Genomic DNA, 21,954 nt, shown 5'->3' on the forward strand with positions numbered 1-21,954 from the left:
ACAAGAAGGCCTACACCTATTAAATTCTCTCTAAAATAATAACAGTTGTCCCATTTATCTGGTGCTGACTTCCTTCTCTGTTGGAGAATTTGCTTCTCTTTTTCAGATGGACACAGATCCTGAGTAATCAGCCCATCACACCTCACCAGGGCCCCAGCTGAAATCACAGAGTAATTGGGGAAATGAGCAAGAATGCTGCTTTCTTGGTGAACCTGGTACCAGCACAAGGGTGAAGGAGATAGACACAGAGAACACTCAATTCCTACCAAACCTCTGTGTATCTAGAGACACAGAGGCTCCCAAGACCTCATCACTAAAGCAGACCTAAAATGAACCCAACATGGCTCAGAGAAATTTGTGGAAGAGGGAGAAGAAAGATTGTTAGAGCCACATGTTGGGACATTATGCACAGACATTGCCTCTTACCCATAACTGATGGCTACCCTCACAATGCATGACCCACATTCCCTAATAAGGAGGGTCCCTACAGAGGGGGGAGGACAGGGAGGAAGCTAATGAAGGTACCAACATGGTTGTATACACACTGTGTACATAACTAATACAAAGAAAAAGATAGGCAAACTCAGAAAAAAAGAGACAACCTATATATTCCTATGATGGTTGCAAAGCCTATACAAAAATAAACCATCAGCAGCTTCTTATAAACTAAATACTAAATACAAATACACATTAAACTATCTGTAGGGGAAAGGTGGGAGGGTTGGCATTTGTTTATTTATTTTCATATGAATATTAAGAAAAATCACTTGAATTGCAATTCACTCATTGAACAGCTCCTCTACTGAGACAGGACTATAGTCACACTAGGAAGAAAAGTGGAGTGACAGAGTTCCAGCTGCTCACCTTCTTCATACACTTCTTTTATGGCTCTTAGTTCTTCAGGTGTCCTTGAAGCGATAATTTCTGTCAATACTTTTTCATCTGTCCCAGCTCCCTGTTTGAAGATTTTGAATAGAGAAAACACATCAATAAATTATCAAAGGTATGTAATTACAAAAATCCAATAAAACGTAAGTTCTACTGTCATAGAGATATAAAATTTCAAAGTAATTTTCTTTCTGGGGGCAATTTTACTCTGTTTTACTATTTATCCTTACTTTATCTAATGTCAAACAATTTTACTATTTGTATGTATGCATTTGTGGTAGTCAGAATGTGATAATGTAAATATATGGCCCCACAGATTAAGATGTTTTATTAAAATTGAGTTTACAGCTTCAGCCCCTAGCAGGAAGATTCCTGCTATAGGGAAAGCATGTCACTGGGGTGGATCTGATTCCAGCCCAGTGGTGTGCCAAAAACAATTTGTGATCTGGTTGGTGGGAGGGGGTGCAGAGGGGTTCTGTCTGCCAGTGTTGGTGTTTTTCTGGTTCCTTGTTGGTTTTTGCTGCCTGCAGTTGTTTCTCTCTGTTTGGATGGAAGCTAGCAGTTTCTCCCACCATTGATGGAACTTCCCCTGGATCAATGAGCCTGAAATAAATCTCTTCTTCCCATAAACTGTCTGTTTGAAAGTTTTTCCCAGCAATGAGGAGGTGACTACAACAGCATATAATTGTATATCCAGATCTACAACAGGATGAATAAGTGTTTAGATTGCACCTTGATCAGTTATTGGAAAATGGAATAAAGCTGAAATAGCAAAAATGAAAACTTTATATGTAAGGTTATTAATACTAAATCAATCTCAGAAAAAAATAAACCCCTGCTTTCAAATTAAGTTCTCTATGGAGTCATAGTGCAACTCTGTAATAAAAGAAATGCTACAGTTTAGATCTTAAATGTCATCCCCAATGACCCTGCGTAGGAGTTAAATGTGAAATGTGGACTAGATTAATATATAGACTATTTTCACATAAAATGTAAGGCACGCTAAAAAGTTATATCACCTTACCCATACAATACCAGGAGCCAAAATGCAAATAATTTGACTTCTTTTCACCAAATCACTTCTGGAAGGCACAGATCTCCTCCCAGGCTCTCATATTGGTGACCTACAGAGGCGTGACTGGAGATGAGGGAACCTTTAAGGGACTACTGTGAGGATTCTGGTCATTACGGAATGTCTTTGAGGGGATTGTGGGGCTGCATCTTTCTCCCCCCTCTCTGTTGCCTCCTAGTCATAGGGTAAGTTTTGCCACACCACCACACTCCCACCACCATGCACTGCCTGGTGCTAAGCCCAAAACTGTGGACTGGATCCCTAAAATTCTGAGTCAAAGTAAGCCTTTTATACTTAGTTAGTTATTATGGGAATCAGCAGGAGTGATGGTGACACAATTCACATCAGTGTAGTGCAGCTTAGGTTTGTGGAATGGACCAAGGGAGAGGAACAAGTACTCCCTTTGTGAACTGACACTTCTGCACTTAGAAAAGCCACATCTATACTGCTAGACTAGAACATATAAGTAAAAATATGGCTGAACATAGTTTTTGCTTTTTTTTCAGATAAATATCTATTTAAGTCTCAATTCTTTGCCAAAAAGTCTTATTTCTTTGCCAAAAATCAAGTACTAAAATATCTTGGTTGGTCCTCGAAAGATCTCAGCTACTACTCCAGACAGACTATGTAAAAAATGCCCTCTTGTCTACTGACCTAAGAGTTTGTTGGCTTCAAGAGAATCACTGCCAGAAAACTGATTCAGTGAGCACAGACTCCCAACTAGATAACTCCTTCTGCTACGCAAGGACCATCTCTGAGCTGCATTACGCTAATTCTGCTTGCCCACTCAAATCCAGTCTGCTAACAGATGATCTACTTCCTGTCCTTCAACTAATTAAATGATTCAAAGAAGTCACACATGTATAATATTCCAAATATGTATAGAATTCAAGGTGAGACAAATCTAGTTTTTGCTACAACTTAAATTATAACAGTTGTCAGCTAATTGGCCAATTTTCTCTTTAAAAAGTTAAAATGCATTATTTGTAACTTTCTTACATAAACGTAAAATATAAAAATCAAGAAAAGAGCTGGAGAGATGGCTTAGTAGTTTAAGGCATTTGCCTGAAAAGCCAAAGGACCTCAATTTGATTCCCCAGGACCCATGTAAACCAGATGCACAGGGGGTGCATGCGTCTGGAGTTCATTTGCAATGGCTGGATGCCCTGGCATGCCTATTTTCTCTCTCTGTGCCTCATTCTCTCTCACTCTCTCAAATAAATAAATAAATAAAATTTAAAATCCAGAAAAAACTAAAAATTTTAAATTGTAAATAAGCAGTATTACTGAATTTAAGTATACAAAAAAGATAAAATGACACACTTATAACCTTCTTTTTTTCTTATTGCTTCCTAGGGTTGTCTTCAAGACCTCACTGAAATAACTCAAATAAACTTAAACCACATAAAGCAGCAACTATGCACAACAGAAAGTCTCTTCATGCATCCTTTACCTTAAGAGCATGTTTCAGTTCATAGGCATCATAAAGTCGAGAAGGTTTCATCAGAGCCACTATTAACTTTTCAAACTTTCCAGTCAGCTCTGATTTCAGGTCATCCAAAAGGTCCTAATTAATAGAAAACACAAATTCAGTGACCAGACAAACTTTAAGAACTGTCTTCTTAAACATGGACAGTCCTTTGTTATAGTGAGTTCTGTGTACTGCTACTTCCAAGTAGAAGGTACCAGAGTAGATCAAAGTCCAGTAGTTCTGAAGAATGTACCTTTGACATCTGACCTCAACCTTAATCATTGTCCTTTACCCATCAAAGAAGGTATTTATCTTTACAGTTATTTTCCTTAACATCAAGAGTTAAATAAAGTGCAATACTTTTTAAAAGAAGGCTAACAGTCACGGCAATACATACTGCCACCCCAGGGCACAGGTGGGTGAAGCAGGAGGCCAGTCTGGGCAACATGTGAGTTTTGGAGCTGGGATTTAACCCAGGTACCACCCAAATGCTAGGCAAGTGTCCTACAGCCACTAAATCCCCAGCCCTCTTTATAATTTGTGAGACCAATGCCCAGGCTGGTCTTCAACTTACTCATAGTGCAGGAAGGACTTAAACATGCAATTATCCTGACTCAGCCTGCCAAATAGCTGGGATTATAGGCCTGCATACCATGCTTCAAACAAGAGAAACAAAAATGTGTAACTGGGGGTACAGCTCCATGGCAACCACACATATTCAAAACATAGGCTGAATGCAGTTTATTTTTAAAATACTTTACACAGAAATGTGTGTTTCTTTATAAAAATTCTCCCCAAAATGATATTTTTAAAAGGATAGAATTCAGCCCAATATACATAAACAATTTTAATTTTTCCCCTACATAAAATTATTCTAATACACAATAGATTGTGGTCACTGTTATGCTTCTTAACAGAGGCCTTTGGTGCAGTGATGAGGGAAGGAAAGCAGCAGTCTCCATAGGCTCAGTCTCAGCACTGCAAGAAGATTGTGGGACTTGATATATTTTAACAATGGGCTGAGCTGCAATTCAGTCAAGAGCACTCAATTACTCTAGTACAGAAAAAGTCATAGGTTCATCCCCAGCAACAAAAAGGGCATTTTCTGTTTTTGCTCTGCCTTTTTTTTCTCAATGAAATGACAATACAAATATTCAGAATAGCAAAGTTACATTTAAATTTTTCACATGCACTAATATGCTCAGTAACATATTTAAAGTTTCTCTTTACATTATTAAATAACATAAATAATTAAAAATTTATTAAAGTTACTACAAAAGGAACCAAGAGACTGCAACTGTATACCTGTGATAGGCTTGAATGCAGGGATAGATATGAAAGCAAGTGGAGTGGTAAGCAGAGGAAAGAAGAGGGGCCATTATCACCATGGGATCTCTGATACCCTCAGCATGAGCAAAAAAAAACCTCCTACATGATGTTAGTTTCACATGTATAACATGTGCACTCTATTAGGTGCTACAAGTCATCTAGAGACAGTTTAAAGTACACAGAGGAAGTGAGAAGCTTGTATGAAAACCATGCTATGCCATTTTTCATAAAGGAATTTAGCATCTCAGGGTTATGGAATCCTTAGGGGTCACCTAAAAATTCTCTATAGAATCCAAGGCATGCTTTTATTTCTTAAACTATCTTTTAAACTTGTAGCTGCTCTCACATCCCACCTTCGATGAAGTGTGGTCTTACCCTGCCAAACAGAGTTTTAAAAGCCTCAGCAATTTGCTGGCGCTGAACATTGCTTCGGGATGTCAGTAGGGTCAGAATGCTCTCCTCATCAGTGCCTGTAAAGGACAGTGGACAGTTAACAGTGGCAGCCTGGTTCTCTCAGCAACCTTTCTAACTAGCTCACTAGTCACTTTGTGTCCTTACCTCAGTGAAAATATAAGATACAGCTTATATTTTTATTAAATGGTTAAAATCTTAAACTGATAAAATGTAAACTGTTGTATTTCCAATACATACTACTGCTCTTAACAACATGACTTAGAATGGATGGGACAATACTCCTGCCTTTAATCCTAGCACTCGAAAGGCAGAGGTAGGAGAACTGCTGTGAGTTCAAGGGCACCCTGAAACTACATAGTGATTCTAGGTTAGCCTGGAATAGTGCAAGATCCTATCTCAAAATAAATAAATAAATAAATAAAATTCTAAAAGTCTTCTCACTATAATCAGTGGCTTTATGTTTATAAACAAACATCACATTTTCCCTTTCTTTTGGCATAAAAAGGAGTTTTGACTTACCCAGGCCTTTCATGGCCTTCCGCAGAGTTTCTGCATCCACCCGATCATCAAATCCAGGGAAGTCAGTCACAGTGCCTCTAAGAGCCTGAGCCAGAAGTACAGTAGAAGGGTATTGTTCAAATCAGCACCAAAGTTGCAAAGCAAGCTAACATGAACAGCAAGCCTGCTGCTACATCACATTTGGCCTCTAAATGAACAGCATTTGGTAAGATCTGTGACCCACCTGAAGTGCCAAGTGATCATTTGGTGCATTGGTAGGGCCCATTCAGAGGATGGGCCACCCTCATCTATCACAATGCTACCATGGGAGGGTGGTTCCCTCTTCCCTTGGGCATGGCTGCTGTGATTATGCCTCAGCAATACTTCCTGTTTCACTGAGGGCACTCCCCTGTGGGCTTCTTTCCCATTACATTCTCTTACTTTGATCTATGAGCATACCAAACCTGCATTAATATGTGATGCCCTATCCTAATCACTCAGCCTGCAACAAGGCTCTTATTCCACTCAGCTTTCATCCAAAACCCCATTGTACACATTCACTTAGAAATCACAAGATGATTCAGCAAGTTCTAATGACATTTGTTAACATGTGTCAGAAGACCATACTAATGGATATTCTTTACAAGCCTTCCTGTCTCACAATATCGCATTAGTGTTTTTTTAAATTTATTTATTATATTTGAGAGCAACAGACACAGAGAGAAAGACAGATAGAGGAAGAGAGAGAGAATGGGCACGCCAGGGCTTACAGCCTCTGCAAACAAACTCCAGACGCGTGCACCCCCTTGTGCATCTGGCTAACATGGGACCTGGGGAACTGAGCCTCGAACTGGGGTCCTTAGGCTTCACAGGCAAGCGATTAACCGCTAAGCCATCTGTCTAGCCCGCATTAGTGTTTTAACAATCACTGGGGGGAGCCATGATCCCTGCAGCAGAAAAATGAGAAACACATAAATAATGAAGTGCAGTAGAATAGGTGTGCATACAGCCTGGATCAGGACAAGGTGAACACAGGACAGGACATTGGCAAGACAAGAATGCAAGAAATTAGGGGGAGGTGAGATCCTCAGAACAGTCTTGAAAGCTGCCTGGAACTTGCCAGCCAAGATCAGAAAAGTAGGCAGGTGAAGGGGTTACACTTTGGCACACCTAAAAACATGGAACAATTAAGTGATTTATCTGGCACTTTGACAAAGCAGTCAGGCTGAATAGAAAATCAACAAAAGAAGGTCTGAAAATGCCATACAAAAAGTATAGACTTCATTCCCTAAACAATAAGAAGCCACTAGAAGAGATTCAAACAGGAAATAATGACAGCTCTGCACAGCAATGTGACCCTATAGAGCCAATGGAATGGACTGTGCAAGAATGAAGCCAGGAAGACTGTCAGAAACTAACACAAAACAAAGTATGGAACAGCCAATGAAATGCAGCAAGGTGGTAATGGAGAGGAAAGAATAAGCAGGAACAGACTTCTGGTTAAGATGGCGGCGTAGGTACCACGCCAAAGCAGCCTACGGGGGAAAAAGACCAAAAAAACTCAGCAAAATAAACACTTTTACTAAAAAGTGAGGTGTATAGGAAATTGAAATGGCAGTGGAGAAGTAGAAGAGATCCAGAGCATCCAGAGCCCACACAGGCCAGCAAAAGCGGCCCTGGAAGGCGGCATCAGTGCACCAGAAAGCCGCCAGGCTCAGCTCGAGCTGCAAGAAAAGCCAGGTGAGGGGAGCATCCACTCACACTGGAACTCTCCGCAACTCAAGAAACATGAAGGGAGAACAGCAGTGAACAACGGAGGAGCAGATCGCAAGGCAGAAGAACACGTGCAACAGCAAGAGAACTAGAGCAGCATTGGCTCCCTCCCCTCCCCAACCCTTTGTGCCCAGCTCCAGTGAACAGAGCAGTGGTTCCGGGACCCGGCCACACCAACTTGAGCCAACAGCAGGACCCAAGCAGGAGCAGAGTCTGGCAGCAACATCAGCGGCTCTGGCACAGGCAACAGCAGCCCTAGGACTGGCAGATCTCGTAGCAGCAGTGGCAGATCCAGCAGCAGCAGCAGCAGCAGCAGTAGCAGATTTCCAGCAGAAGCAGCTGCACCAGAAGCAGCGACAGACCCAACAGTGGCAGCTTTAGCAGCAGCAGCGACAGATCCATCAGCAGCAGCTTCAGCAGCAGCGGTAGCGGTTCCAGCAGCGGGGGTGCTACTCTGCAGGGCCACAGTTGCCAGGCTCAGTTTGCCCTGCGGTAAAGTCAGTGCCCAGCTCCAGAAATCAGAACAGCGCCCTAAGACCCAGCCAGCATCTTGACTAAGACCAAAATTATCCAAGGTAACTGGGATTGCACCAGGTAAGGGTCTCACTTGGTCACAAGCTGACTTGGATCCCTCAAAAGACCAGGAATCTTAACCTCTTTGTTGATAGAGGATCTGGTTGTTATAATAACTACTCTTGCATAAATACTCGGTGTTGTTTATGATTGAATATGTACAGTGTTTAGTTAAGTTTTAGAATCTACCTGTATTTTATTCCACTCAGCCTACGTGAATACTCCAATAGCAGGGAAACTCAACCCCTAGGAACACCGTTGTAGATACTCTGAGAGTCTTAAGAGCCAGACCTAACACCTTAAGCTCATACACTGAAAATATATAACATCAAATCAATTGATACAGCTAAGAATTCCCAGCTACCTAGAAAATCCAAGCATTAACTTAATCCAAGATGCAAAAATATATACATTATAACACAAGAAACACTAAAAAGCAAGGCAATATAAATACACCTAAAAGTACTAATGCATCAAAAATGACTTCCAGTGAGAATGAATAGAGGAAATGACTGAGAAAGATTGCAAAAGAAGACTGTAAATATGTTCAAAGAAGTCAAAGAACAAATCAAAGGTTTCAAAGAAGAAATCAAAGGAATCAAAGAGGAAATCAAAGGAATCAAAGAGGAAATCAAAGAAGATGGAGGACACCAATTTAATGAAATATAGAAGGCAATACAAGACATAAGTAAGGAAATAGAAATAATAAAAAAAAAAACAGTCGGAATTACTAGCAATAAAGAACACAGTTAATGAAATAAAAAACTCTGTAGAAAAACTCACCAGTAGAATGGATGAAGGACAGGACAGAGTATCTAAGCTACAAGACCAGGTAACAGATCTAATACAGGCCAACAAAGAGAAAGAAAAACTTATAGAAAAGTATGAGTGGGAATTTCAAGATATTCGGGAAACTATGAAAAGATCAAATATAAGAATTCAGGGCATACTAGAAGGAGAATTCCACTCCAAAGGCATAGTATGCATCTTCAACAAAATCACAGAAGAAAATTTCCCCCAAATTGGGAAAGAGGTGCCAATGCAGATACAGGAAGCCTTTAGAACCCCAGCCAGACAAAACCTGGGAAAAAACCTCTCCTCGCCAAAGAAAAAATATTGAAAGCAGTTAGAAAGAAAAATCAAGTTACCTACAAAGGCAAGCCCATCAGGATCACAGGAGATTATTCAACACAAACTTTAAGAGCCAGAAGGGCTTGGAGTGATGTATATCAAGTTCTGAAATATAACAACTGTCAACCGAGGTTAATTTATCCTGCAAAGCTAACCATACAAATAGACGGAGAAATAAGGACATTCCATGACAAAAGCAAGCTAAAGGAGTATTTAAAGACAAAACCAGCTCTACAGAAAATACTTGATGGAATCCTCCATACAAAGAAAAGGAAAAGCGAACATATAAGGAACCTGGAAAAAACAAGCAATACTCATATACTAGTTAACACAAGAGAGCAAAGGTAGAACCAGAACGACAAAAAAAAAAAAAAAAAAGGCAAACATAAATACACACCTTTCAATAATATCTCTATATCAATGGCCTCAATACCCCAACCAAAAGACATAGGTTTGCAGACTAGGTTAAAAAGCAGGATCCTACAATTTGTTGACTCCAAGAAACTCACCTTTCTACAAATGATAGACATTATCTTAGGGTGAAAGGTTGGAAATGATGTTTCAAGCAAATGGGCCTAGAAAACAATCAGGGGTTGCTATCCTAAAATCTGACAAGGTAAACTTCAGTCCAATGTTGGTCAAGAAAGATAAGGAAGGTCACTTTATATTGAATAAGGGCACAATCCAACAGGAGGATATTACAATCCTAAACATATATGCACCTAACATGGGGGCTCCCAAGTTCATCAAACAAACAGGATTAGAACTAAGGTCACAGATAACACCAAACACAGTGGTGGTGGGTGACTTTAACACCCCACTCTCATCAATTGACAGGTCATCCCAGGAAAAAATGAACAGAGAGGCATCTGGACTAAATGAGGTCATAAAAGGAATGGACCTAACAGATATATACAGGACATTTCTTCCAAATGCTGGAGAATATACATTCTTTTCGGCAACACATGGAACATTCTCTAGATAGACCATATATTAGGACACAAAGCAAATCTTAACAAATTCAGGAAAATGGAAATAATTCCTTGCATTCTATATGACCACAATGGAATTAAACTACAAATCAGTAGCAAGAAAGACTATAGAGCATACACAAAATCATGGAAACTAAAAAATACACTACTAAATGATGAATGGGTCATTGAAGAAATCAAGAAAGAAATCAAAAAATTTATAGAGTCAAACAATAATGGGAACACAACATATCAAAATCTCTGGGACACAATGAAGGCAGTTCTAAGAGGTAGATTTATAGCCTTAAGGGCCTATGTTAAGAAATTAGAAAGGTCACAAGTAAACGACCTAATGCTTCACCTTAAAGCCTTGGAAAAAGAATAACAAGGCAAACCAAAAATCAGCAGATGGGAAGAAACAGTAAAGATTAGGGCAGTAATTAATGAAATAGAAACAACAACAACAACAAAAAAAACCCAAAGAATTAATGAAACAAAGAGTTGGTTCTTTGAAAGGATAAACAAGATTGGTAAACCCTTAGCAAATCTGACCAAAAGAAAGAGAAAAGAGACACAAATTAATAAAATCAGAGATGAAAAAGGTAACATCACAACAGATTCCAGAGAAATTCAAAAAATCACAGGGACATACTATAAAAACATATACTCCACAAAGTATGAAAATCTGAAAGAAATGGATGATTTCCTTGATTTATATGACCTACCTAAATTAAACCAAAACGAGAGTAATCACTTAAATAGACCTATAACAAACATGGAGATCCAAACAGTTATTAATAATCTCCCAACTAAAAAAAGCCCAGGCCCAGATGGATTCACTGCTGAATTTTATCAGACCTTCAAGGAAGAGCTAACACCATTGCTTCTTAAGCTTTTCCAGGAAATAGAAGAAGAAGGAATTCTACCAAACTCCTTCTATGAAGCCAGTATCACCCTAATACCAAAACCAGGCAAAGATAGAACAAAAAAGAAAATTACAGACCAATCTCCTTCATGAACATAGATGCAAAAATTTTCAACAAAATATTGGCAAACAGAATACAAGAATATATCAAAAAGATCATTCACCCTGACCAAGTAGGCTTTATCCCAGAGATGCAGGGATGGTTCAATATATGCAAATCTATAAAAGTAATACATTATATAAATGGGTTGAAGGACAAAAATCACATGATCATCTCAGACACAGAGAAAGGGTTTGACAAAATCCAACATCCCTTCCTGATAAAGTCATACAGAGACTGGGAATAGAAGGAACATATCTCAATATAATAAAAGCTATTTATGACAAGCCTACAGCCAACATATTACCAAATGGGGAAAAACTGGAAGCTTTTCCACTAAAATCAGGAACAAGACATGGTGTCCACTGTCCCCACTTTTATTTAATATAGTTTTGGAAGTCTTAGCCATAGCAATAAGGCAAGAGACACACATAAAAGGGGTACAAATTGGAAAGGAGGAGATAAAGTTGTCCTTATTTACAGATGACATGATTCTATACATAAAGGACCCTAAAGACTGTACTAGCAAACTGTTAGAGCTGATAAAAAACCTACAGCCATGTAGCAGGATACAAAATAAAATATACAGAAATCAGTAGCCTTCATAAATGCTAACAACAAACACACAGAGGATGAAATAAGAGAATCACTCCAATTCACAATTGCATCAAAAAAAATAAAGTACCTTGAAATAAACCTATCTAAGGAAGTAAAGGATCTCTACAATGAGAACTTTAAAACACTCAAGTGAGAAATTACAGAAGACACTAGAAAGTGGAGAAACTTCCCTTGTTCCTGGATGTGAAGAATCAATATTGTGAAAATGGCAATATTACCAAAAGCAATCTAAATATTTAATGAAATCCTTATCAAAATTCCAAAAGCATTCTTCATGGAAATAGAAAAAAACAATCAAAAATTCATTTGGAATCACAAAAACCTCGAATATCTAAAATAATACTGAGCAACAAAAATAAGGCTGGTGGTATCACCATACCTGATTCTAACCTATACTACAGAGCCATAGTAACAAAAACAGCATGGTACTGGCAAAAAAAACAGACACGTAGATCAGTGGAACAGAATAGAGGACCCAGATGTAAGTCCAGGTAGCTACAGCCACCTGATATTCGATAAAGATGCCAAAAATACTCATTGGAGAAAAGAAAGCCTCTTCAGCAAATGGTGTTGGGAAAAGTGGATATATATCTGCAGAAGGATCAAAATAGATTGTTCTCTCTCACCCTGCACAAGAATTAAGTCCAAATGGATTAAAGACCTTAACATCAGACCTGAAACTCTGAAACTGCTAGAGGAAAAAGTAGGGGAAACCTTTCAACATATTGCTCTTGTCAAAGACTTTCTGAATACAACCCCAATTGCTCAGGCAATAAAACCACAGATCAATTACTGGGAACCTCATGAAATCACAGAGATTTTGCACTGCAAAGGACACAGTGAAAAAAGCAAAAAGGCAACCTACAGAATGGGAAAAAATCTTTGCCTGCTATATATCTGCTAGAGGATTAATATCTAGGATATACAAAGAACTCAAAAACTTAAATATTAAGGAATCAAACAAGCCAATCAAAAAATGGGCTATGGAGCTAAATAGAGCATTCTCAAAGGAAGAAATATGAATGGCATATAAACATCTAAAAATGTGTTCTACATCACTAGTCACCAGGGAAATGCAGATTAAAACTACATTGAGATTCCATCTCACTCCTGTCAGATTGGCCACCATCATGAAAATAAATGATTATAAATGTTGGCAGGTAGTGGATAAAGAGGAACCCTTCTACACTGCTGGTGGGAATGCAATCTGGTCCAGTCATTGTGGAAATCAGTGTGGAAGTTCCTAAAACAGCTAAAGATTGATCTACCATAGGACCCAGCTATAGCACTCCTAGGCATATATCCAAAGGACTCATCTCATTTCCTTAGAAGTATGTTTTCAACCATGCTTATTGCTGCTCAATTTATAATAGCTGGGAAATGGAACCAGCCTAGATGTCCCTAAACTGATGAGTGGATAATGAAGATGTGGCACACTGATACACTGGAGTTCTACTCAGCAGTTAAAAAAAAAAATGAAGTTATGAAATTTGCAGAAAAATGGATGGATCTGGAAAGGATTACACTAAGTGAGGTAACCCAGGCGCAGAAAGCCAAGCGCCACATGTTCTCCCTCATACATGGATCCTAGCTACAGATGATTGGGCATGAGAAGGAAAATACTTAGTAGCAGAGGCCAGTAACTTAAAAAGGAGATATAAAGGTAAGAGAAAGGAAGGGAGGAGGCTACTTAATAGGTTGGTATTGTATACCTGTAAGTAGAATGATTGAGATGGGGAGGTAATATGATGGAGAATGGACTTTCAAAGGGGAAAGTGTGGGGACGGGGAGGGAGGGTATTAACATGGGATAATTTTATAATCATGGAAAATGGTAATAAAAATTGTGAAAAGAAAAAAATTAAATTAAAAAAAAGAAAATTAGAAAGGTCGCAAATAAAGACCTAATGCTTCACCTTAAAGCCTTGGAAAAAGAAGAACAAAGCAAACCAAAAATCAGTACACAGGAAGAAATAATAAAGATTAGGGCAGAAATTAATGAAATAGAAACAAAAAAAAATCTAAATAATTAATGAATCAAAGAGTTGGTTCTTTGAAAGGATAAACAAGATTAGCAAATCTGACCAAAAGAGAGAAGAGACACAAATTAATAAAATCAGAAGTGAAAAAGGTATTATTATGGGATTTTTTTTTATAATCATGGAGAATGTTAATAAAAATTGTGAAAAGGAAAAGGAAAAAAAGAAAAAAAGAATAAGCAGGGACAGGCACCAGAGCAGGCCAGGGCTTCCAGGATGGCGCTGGTTTGGGATAGGGATTGGGAGAACTGATTTTGCATTTGTCTGCAGCAGATATCTATGAGAGGCAGGCTGGATGTGACAGGTTCACAGAGGTGGAGGCCATGCTATGAGTGCCACACCAGGAATTATGAACAATGTAGGGAGTGGTGCTGGAGGGAAAGAAGGTAACCTGCAGTTAGGATGGCAACTATTTACTGAGTGCAGCAAGAAGCCAGTTCCTGCATGAAGAGCATCATGTAGATGCTCAGTGAAGCCACCTTCCAAATGACTCCACCATCCTATGCGACCATGGAACAAGTAGCAGTGCCAGGACTGACTCAAGCTAGAGCCTGCAACTCCTTAACCATGACTCAGGTGCCTTCCAGGGCAAGAAGACCACTCAGGTGGAGAAGGCAAAAGGAGGGAAGGAGCAGCTTCCTGAGGGAAAAAGAGGCAAAGCAGGCTACAAAATGAGAAGACAGAGCCCAGGGCCCTGGGGGCTGGTTTCTGTGGAGGACAAAGCCAGGCTGCAAGATACTGAAGAGTGAATGAAAAGTAGATTGCCTTTCAATAGAAAACCACATGTGACAAACAGTAGTTTGTAAAAACATGCTTTTTAAAAATACTTTAAAATGGAAAAAAGAAGGCTTGATCTGTAGGCTATGAAGAAACTGTAAATAGACAGACTTAAACACAACAGTAAAATTAAAAAGAGAAGAAATAGAAGGCATTTATCTCAAAAAAAACAAAACAAAACAAAACAAAACCATACTTGACCCTATGGGCTAAAGGAAATGAGATGATAGAGGCTAAGAATGTCCTTAAAAGTCTCAGAGGCTGGGCTGAAGAGATGGCTTAGTGGTTAAGGCACTTGCCTGCAAAGCCAAAGGTCCACGGTTTGATTCCCTGGGACCCATGTAAGCCAGGTACACAAGGTGGCACATGGGTCTGGAGTTCGTTTGCAGTGGCTGGAGGTCCAGACACAGCTTTTTTTTTTTTCTTCCTCACTCTCTCTTCCTCTGCCTCATTCTCTCTCTCAAATAAATAAATAAAACTAATTTTTTTAAATGAAAAACAAATCTCAGAGAATAGCTGAAAGAGAAATAACTGCTAGCTATGCACTTAAGAGCTTTCTAGAAATTGTGAAATACTTTTCCTACATTCCGAAGTCATAACCAAGGAGCTAGCAAGGTCACATGGTACCATAAGGAGCTGATGGGAGTCACAGACATGAGTCATGATGGCAGAACTCACATCTATCTGGGTCCTGTCTGCCCCTCATGGCCCACAGACTGTAATGTGACTTGAAGTGATTCATCCAGGAGGGGCCCTATTTTCTGAAGTCCCCACATTCACCAGGTTAACTTCATTTGGAGTAGGGTCTATTCCCTTCACCCTGCCTCAGTTTACACACAATTCCCTTTGTCTCCTATTATGAATACCCTACCAAAAGAATTATTACACAGCACATAAACAGAACATATACTTCACTTTTTGAACTCTCATTTTCGAATATATCCACACTTTAACTCTACAATTTTATTGGTCTTTTTTTCTGTCTAAATTAAAATGATTTTATTTACCCTCAAAGAGTAGGTGTGCTAAAATAACATAAATAAAATTGACCCCCCCCCCCAAAAAAAATACTCAAGGGCAGCTAGGCATGGTGACGCACACCTTTAATCTCAGCACTCAGGAAGCACAGGTAGGATTGCTGTGAGTTTGAGGCCAATCTGGAGCTACAGAGTGAGTTCCAGGTCACCCTGGGCTAGATTGAGACCCTACCTTGGGGGGAAAAAAAATAAATTAGATGAGCAAGAAAAGGTGGCCTGGTATGATTGTGCAGTGAGTGGCAAAGTGAAATAAACACCAGGACTCAAGGGGACAAGGGCACCTGGGGTCAGGAACATCATCTTAACTCCTAATCCCAACCCTTGCTTAAACCCTATCAGAAAAGGAATGCTAGCTTCAAGTTCTTACACTGAACTTGGCGTACCTTTTACTTCATGATTTCCTTTCCCTTTCACATTCCTGCACACTTGTTTTTGTTTCATGCCAGTTGGTCTGACTTTCCAACTACCTTTGATTTCTTTCTTAAGGGACAAAAGCATCATGTCACTATAAAAATAGTTTCTAAGTTATTTGTACAATGATAGAAAAAAATCTGATAACAAAGCAAGGATCTATAAATATGACTTAAATCTTTACATATGCCTGTAACCTCAGTTACTTGAGAGGCTGAAGCAGAAAGATGGGAAGTTCAACGCCTTCCAGGGCAAGTTAGCAAAATTGTCTCAAAACACAAAGTACAGAGAAGGCCCAGAATGTCATTCAGTGGTAGACCATTTGCTTAGTATGTGCAAGGACCTAGGCTTTACCCCCAGTACTGGGGAAAACAACCAACCAACAAACAAAAACTTCAGTGTGTATTTCTTTTAATGTTTTATGTTTCTTTAAACTTCCATGCCAGTGTAAGAATGTTTTCCTTTGACAAAGACAGTAAAATGGAAGTCAGATTGTGTGCTCTTCAGAGAAACTTGGGAGAAAGCAAGCTTTTATCACTTAGGGACAGAAGCCCAAGGGGAGAGCCAGAAATCACCACCCGGCCTTAGCAGAAATGAAACTGTCTGATTCAGTTTCATCTACAACAGCTGTAGTGAACCCCTGCTGCCTCTAGTCTATCACGCTACCTAGGTGGGCTGGCCTTTGGGATCAACCCTTTGAATCTGCAAACCATTCAGGTCTTCCCCTTACAGTCTGATGAAAGAAAATCTTTTCAACTGACTATAAAGACCATGCTGGTCTTTATCCCTCCCTCTGCTCTGTATCTTTGCAAAAGTCTGGCTGGGTTGGGGTAGAGCAGAACACTGCTTCTTGGCCTGGGTAGTTTTCTGCTTGCCTTCTTTCTGCATTATATTTTGGGGTACCTTCTCACTTTAATTATGCGTATGACTTTCCTCTGATTGGTGCCTACCATGTGTATATTTCCTTGTCACACTAGATCTACCACGTGGGCATTTCCTCTAAACTCTGGACCTGCTACCTGTGTAACTTCTGTAAACTTGGGGTAACCATGGGTGTAACCCTCTTTATTACCCGTTTCTCATCTGAATTTCCTGGTCTCAACTTTGGTACTTTCTCTCTCCTATTCTTAAGTCATCACCACTTACTCTTAACTTTCTTCCATGGGGAGATTCAAGGTAGATATGTGTCTTCCACATGACTGTGTGTTTCCATACTTTCCACATGCTTATGACTCAGCTCCAGCCTTTTTCTAAACCACAATTTTTCTTAAATACCACAATTTGTGATTTCTCCCTAAATAAACTCAATAATTCATTATTTATCCTTCTTGAGTTCATTTTTTTCAATTCTTTGTTAAAATAGAATCAGGACCCATAACTAGGGTTCATAGGTTTGGGAGATCCTCCTGAACCCCCAAATCCTACATCACTCTTAGAAGTCACTGAAAGTGAGGGTGACACCCTGCATGTGCTGATGTGTCAAGCGATATTAGCCTCCCATGAGCTCATATCTGAAGTCAAGAAGAGGCTGCTATATTTTACTAACTGTTAAGCTGGGCATTCTGTGAACAGCACTTGAAAATCAGTATTATGAGCCAATTACTCACAAGACAATCAAAAAACAACTCAGAAAGTAATCAAGTTTATAGAAAAGAAGAAATAGATTTGCAACATGTCTAAATAAGAGTGCAAATAGGGTTGGAGAGATGACTCCCCCTGCAAAAAATATATATCTTAAATAATGCATTTGTGAGATTTTATATAAAGCAATATGAATAAAATGTATTCCAGAAATGGAGCTATGATGTAAAAATACATTTCTCCCATTTTGAATTTTGAGATCATTTTTTAAAAGCCTACTTCTAACTAACTTATTCACCAGTGCAAGGTAAGAAAACCAGGACATACTGATGCTTTCTCAGCATCCAAATGAAGACAGAGTCAAAAGGATCAGTACTTTGAAAAACTCTGCGAGAATAGCAGAAACCATGGATAACAGGTATCCTTGATCTACCATGGATCCCAAGATTAGCTAGATGTTTGACTTAAAAGTGAGTCACGACTCAGCTGACATCTCTGAAATAAGCTCTTCACAAATGTATTTGTTTACAAGGACCCTGCATGATCTGCACAGGGCCTTTGGGAATTATTATTTTGGCACAACAATACCAAACCAACCCAAAAATTTTCTAATTATACTTTGTACAGTTTAAATATAGATCTTGGATACAACTGATGTTCATGAAGTTTCTACTGGATGTTTATGTAGACAGTTTTCCCTTTGTAGCATTACTGTTGCTGTAAGAGTATTAATGCTTTATAAAAAACAAATTAATGAGTTCAAATTGCTCAAACTCAAATTCTTAAAGTTTTGTTACCTGAAAATGAAATTCTCAAACTGAACTAATATGTATGCTGGTTCATTTGTCTATGAAATACAGCCAACTCTTAATTCTTAAGTCAAAGAAAAAGAGTCTAAGAATTAAATAAGTTAATAAGTTGGAGTATCAAATAAATAAGTTGGCTACAGCTTAAAAAAAAAACAGCTTAAAAGCCAATTTCAAAAGTCCATCCCAAAATACATGAAGTCTAAGGTGCTGGCTCTGTGGTACAATGGACAGCATACTGGACTTGCAGTGAGCAAAATGGGTTAAGTCTAATTGAAGAAATAGTCCTCATACCTAAAGAAAAAATTATATAAGAAACTTACATAGAAAGTTACATAAGAACTTTATATAAGAAACTGCCTGCAGAAAGAAAAAGATAACAAGATTCAAACATATTTAACTATACATAAATATTCATTGTTAGTATATATTTCAAATTAGCTTATATCCAAACTTAGTATAGCATAAAATGTGGCAGATCCAATAGTCATGATAATTTGTTATTCATCAAGCAATCTTTTTTTTTTTTCAACAAGCAATCTTTATGCCAAAGTAACATGACTGCTATGGTTTTAAAAGTAAATAACTCATTCAAAGTACTTTCAGGCATATTTTTAAAAAGTACTCTTCAGAGTTGTTTACAGGTATATTTGTAATTCCAACTTTTCTTAGGTATCATAGATAACAGTTAGCCAGTGTGTTTTTGTTAAAGACTGTGAAAGCTGTATCATTAGATTATTTCTCTACATCAAAGCACCAATTGGTAAACACTAAGTAGCCAAGATGAGGACCAAGAAAAGCAGCAATCATGGGACTGTTATCACACAAATGCCTCCAGTTATGAATGTATTTGCCCATCATAGTAATATAAACTATGCAGCTCTCAGCACTGTTAATTGTCATGGCTTTATTGTCTATGCTGACACCAGTAAGGCAACTTTTAATCAAAAAAATTTACAACAACCAGGCATGGTGGCGCACACCTTTAATCCCAGCACTCAGGAGGCAGAGGTAGGAGTTTGAGGCTACCCTGAGACTATAGAGTGATTTTCAGGTCAGCTTGAACTAGAGTGAGACCCTACCTCAAAAAAGCAAAATAATAATAATAATAATAATAATAATAATAAATAAAAAATTACATCAATATATACATGAGGGAGGAGAGAGAAGAGGAGGAGGCAAGGGACAGGGAGTTAGGCAGGGAAGGGGAGGGAAAGGGCAATGGGGAGAGAAGGAAAGCACAAGGTATCAATCAAAAATAAATATAATTATTAACAGTAATATCTACAATTGAAAAATGTGTTTATATATTCTATATTGATAGATATGAAAGGATTGATTGAAAAAATTCAAGGGCTGGAGAGATGGCTCAACTGTTAAGGCACTTGTGTGCAAACCCTAACAACCTGGGTTCTATACCACAGTACCCACATAAAGCCAGATGCACAGTGGCTCATGCATCTGGAGTTTATTTGCAGCATCTGGAGTTCATTTGCAACCCTGGTGTGCCTATTCTCTCTCTTCTCTATCCCCCTCTGCTTGCAAATAAATGAATAAATAAATAAATAAATTTTTATAAAACCTTCAAACTAGGTATGGTGGCAGATTCTTGTGATCCCAGTATTTGGAAGGCTGAATCCAGCTTGGGCTACATATGAATACTTCCTCTCAAAAACTACACAATAACAACAACAACAAAAAAAGTCTTCAAGCCAGGCCTGGTGGTACACACCTTTAACCTAGCACTTGGGAGGCAGAGGCAAGAGGATGGCCATGAGTTCAAGGCTACCCTTAAGATTACATATCAAGTCAATCTGGGCTAGAACCTCCCCCGCTCCCCCCAAAAAGCCTTCACACATCACTTGGGAAACTTACAGGCAAAAGGTTAAGAATAAAGGGAATCCTGAATACTTGTTAAATCATCATGTCCATCTCTACAGCAGCAGATGAAGACAGGAAAAACACTCCTCTGAGAAGGAAAGTTAATTCCACAAAAAAACGTATTCTAATTGGGGAAGAACGTAAACCAAACTTACCACTTAAAGTAATATGAGAACTGTTTAACATTACAGTGCAAAAGAATGGGCTGCCCTGTGCAAACTGAAACAAGTTCCGCTTAGCCTTAACCCTCCTATCTTCCCTTGGGAAAACCCATGAAACCTTATGCAACTGTGATGAGTCAATCTGATAAAAGAGAAATGAGAAAGAACATTGTTTTAGCAGCTAAGACACTTGTTTAAACTATCATCTGAACTCTTAGGAGCCAGTTAGATTGACAAGATATGAGCAATTAGTTTCAGCTGATTTTTTTTTTCTTTTTTATTGTTTTGAGATAAGTTCTCATGTAATACAGGTTGGCCTCGAACTCCTATGTAGCCAAGGATGACCTTGCCCTCCTTATCTTCCTGCTTCCACCTCCAAAGGGCTAGGATTCCAGACGTGAGTCAGAATTTTTTAAGAATAACTTACATGACCGACTTTCAAAAACTACGGTATAAACTATTGTTTTTCTTTTCTACAGTTTTGACAAATAGTGAGAGTTTTTTTTTAAATTATGGTAGGTAATCAGTTTCTGAAAGTGTCTCAAGGCAAATCCAATTCGGAACTCGTTCCACAAATTCATTACTTTACACAAAACAGTTCTTCGGTTTAACGTGAAAAAGAAAAAAAAAAATCAGTGCTGACAACGAATAGTAGGCTTCTTTTAGTAAAACTGGGCTGGCTATCTGAGCCAAGCTCCGTGGAAACTGCCAAAGCCCACTAGTATTCAAATACAGGAAACTGCGGGAAAACTAAAACTAGAAGTCAAGGGGGAGGGGGAGCGTTAGCTTCACAAGAGCACTTGAGCAGCTCCGGGTCTGGTTCTAATTTTGGAGACTCTGGAGGCTCGGACAGGGTGGGGACACTCCCGAGGCCGGAATTCCCAAAGAACGTCCAGCTCGGCTTCGTTCCGCCACGGTGGGAGCTCCCCTCCCCAGCGCACCCCACACCCCGGCGCAGGCTGTCTGCGCGTCTTACCTGGGCCATGGTCCAGAGAGAGCGGGGCTGCGGGAGAGAGAGAGACGTCACCGACCGAGTCCCTCGGGGCTGCCCGCCCTCCCGCCAGCCCGGGACCCGCCGCCCCTCCCCGGCTCCCAGCAGGCCCCAGCAGAGCGCGAGCCCCGAGCCCCGGGCCAGCCGCGACCACTCACCCGGACGGCGGGGCGACGCGCACGAGCCTCGGTCAGCTGCGTAGGGCGGCGAGAGCAGGGCGAGCACGCTCACGAGGGCCGTGGACTGGATCAGATCTCCAAGGATCCGAGCAATGGAAACACCCCGGTCCCACCCGTCCCGCCCCGGTCCGCGGCACGCCCGGCTCAGGCCACTGCCCCGCCACGCGTCCTAGCCTCAGTGCGCCTGCGCGGGGCGAGGTTGCTCCAGGTCCGTCAGATCCATTGCGTAGTATGCCGCGTGGGTCCCCAGGGCCTGGGTGGGGTTCGGGAGCGGCTGTTAGCGGCTGGGAGGACCCGATTGTCCTCGCCTGGGTTTAGGACGTGGGCTC

At 39.8% G+C, this 21,954-nt stretch overlaps 1 protein-coding gene across 1 annotated transcript in view; it reads right to left on the bottom strand.

The window, feature by feature from the left end:
• Positions 1-21,752, bottom strand: part of Anxa5 (annexin A5) — a 39,728-nt gene extending 17,976 nt beyond the window's left edge. The window contains exons 1-6 of the mRNA XM_004666998.3: positions 21,605-21,752; positions 21,432-21,458; positions 5,694-5,778; positions 5,136-5,230; positions 3,414-3,527; positions 865-955 (exon numbers count right to left, since the gene is read on the bottom strand). Of these exons, the coding sequence (XP_004667055.3) occupies positions 865-955; positions 3,414-3,527; positions 5,136-5,230; positions 5,694-5,778; positions 21,432-21,440 (394 nt within the window). The 5' untranslated portion in view covers positions 21,441-21,458; positions 21,605-21,752. The remainder of the gene's footprint in view (positions 1-864; positions 956-3,413; positions 3,528-5,135; positions 5,231-5,693; positions 5,779-21,431; positions 21,459-21,604) is intronic.
• Positions 21,753-21,954: the final 202 nt, after the last annotated feature.

Source organism: Jaculus jaculus, chromosome 12, assembly GCF_020740685.1.
Source record: "Jaculus jaculus isolate mJacJac1 chromosome 12, mJacJac1.mat.Y.cur, whole genome shotgun sequence".
NCBI lineage: Eukaryota > Metazoa > Chordata > Mammalia > Rodentia > Dipodidae > Jaculus > Jaculus jaculus.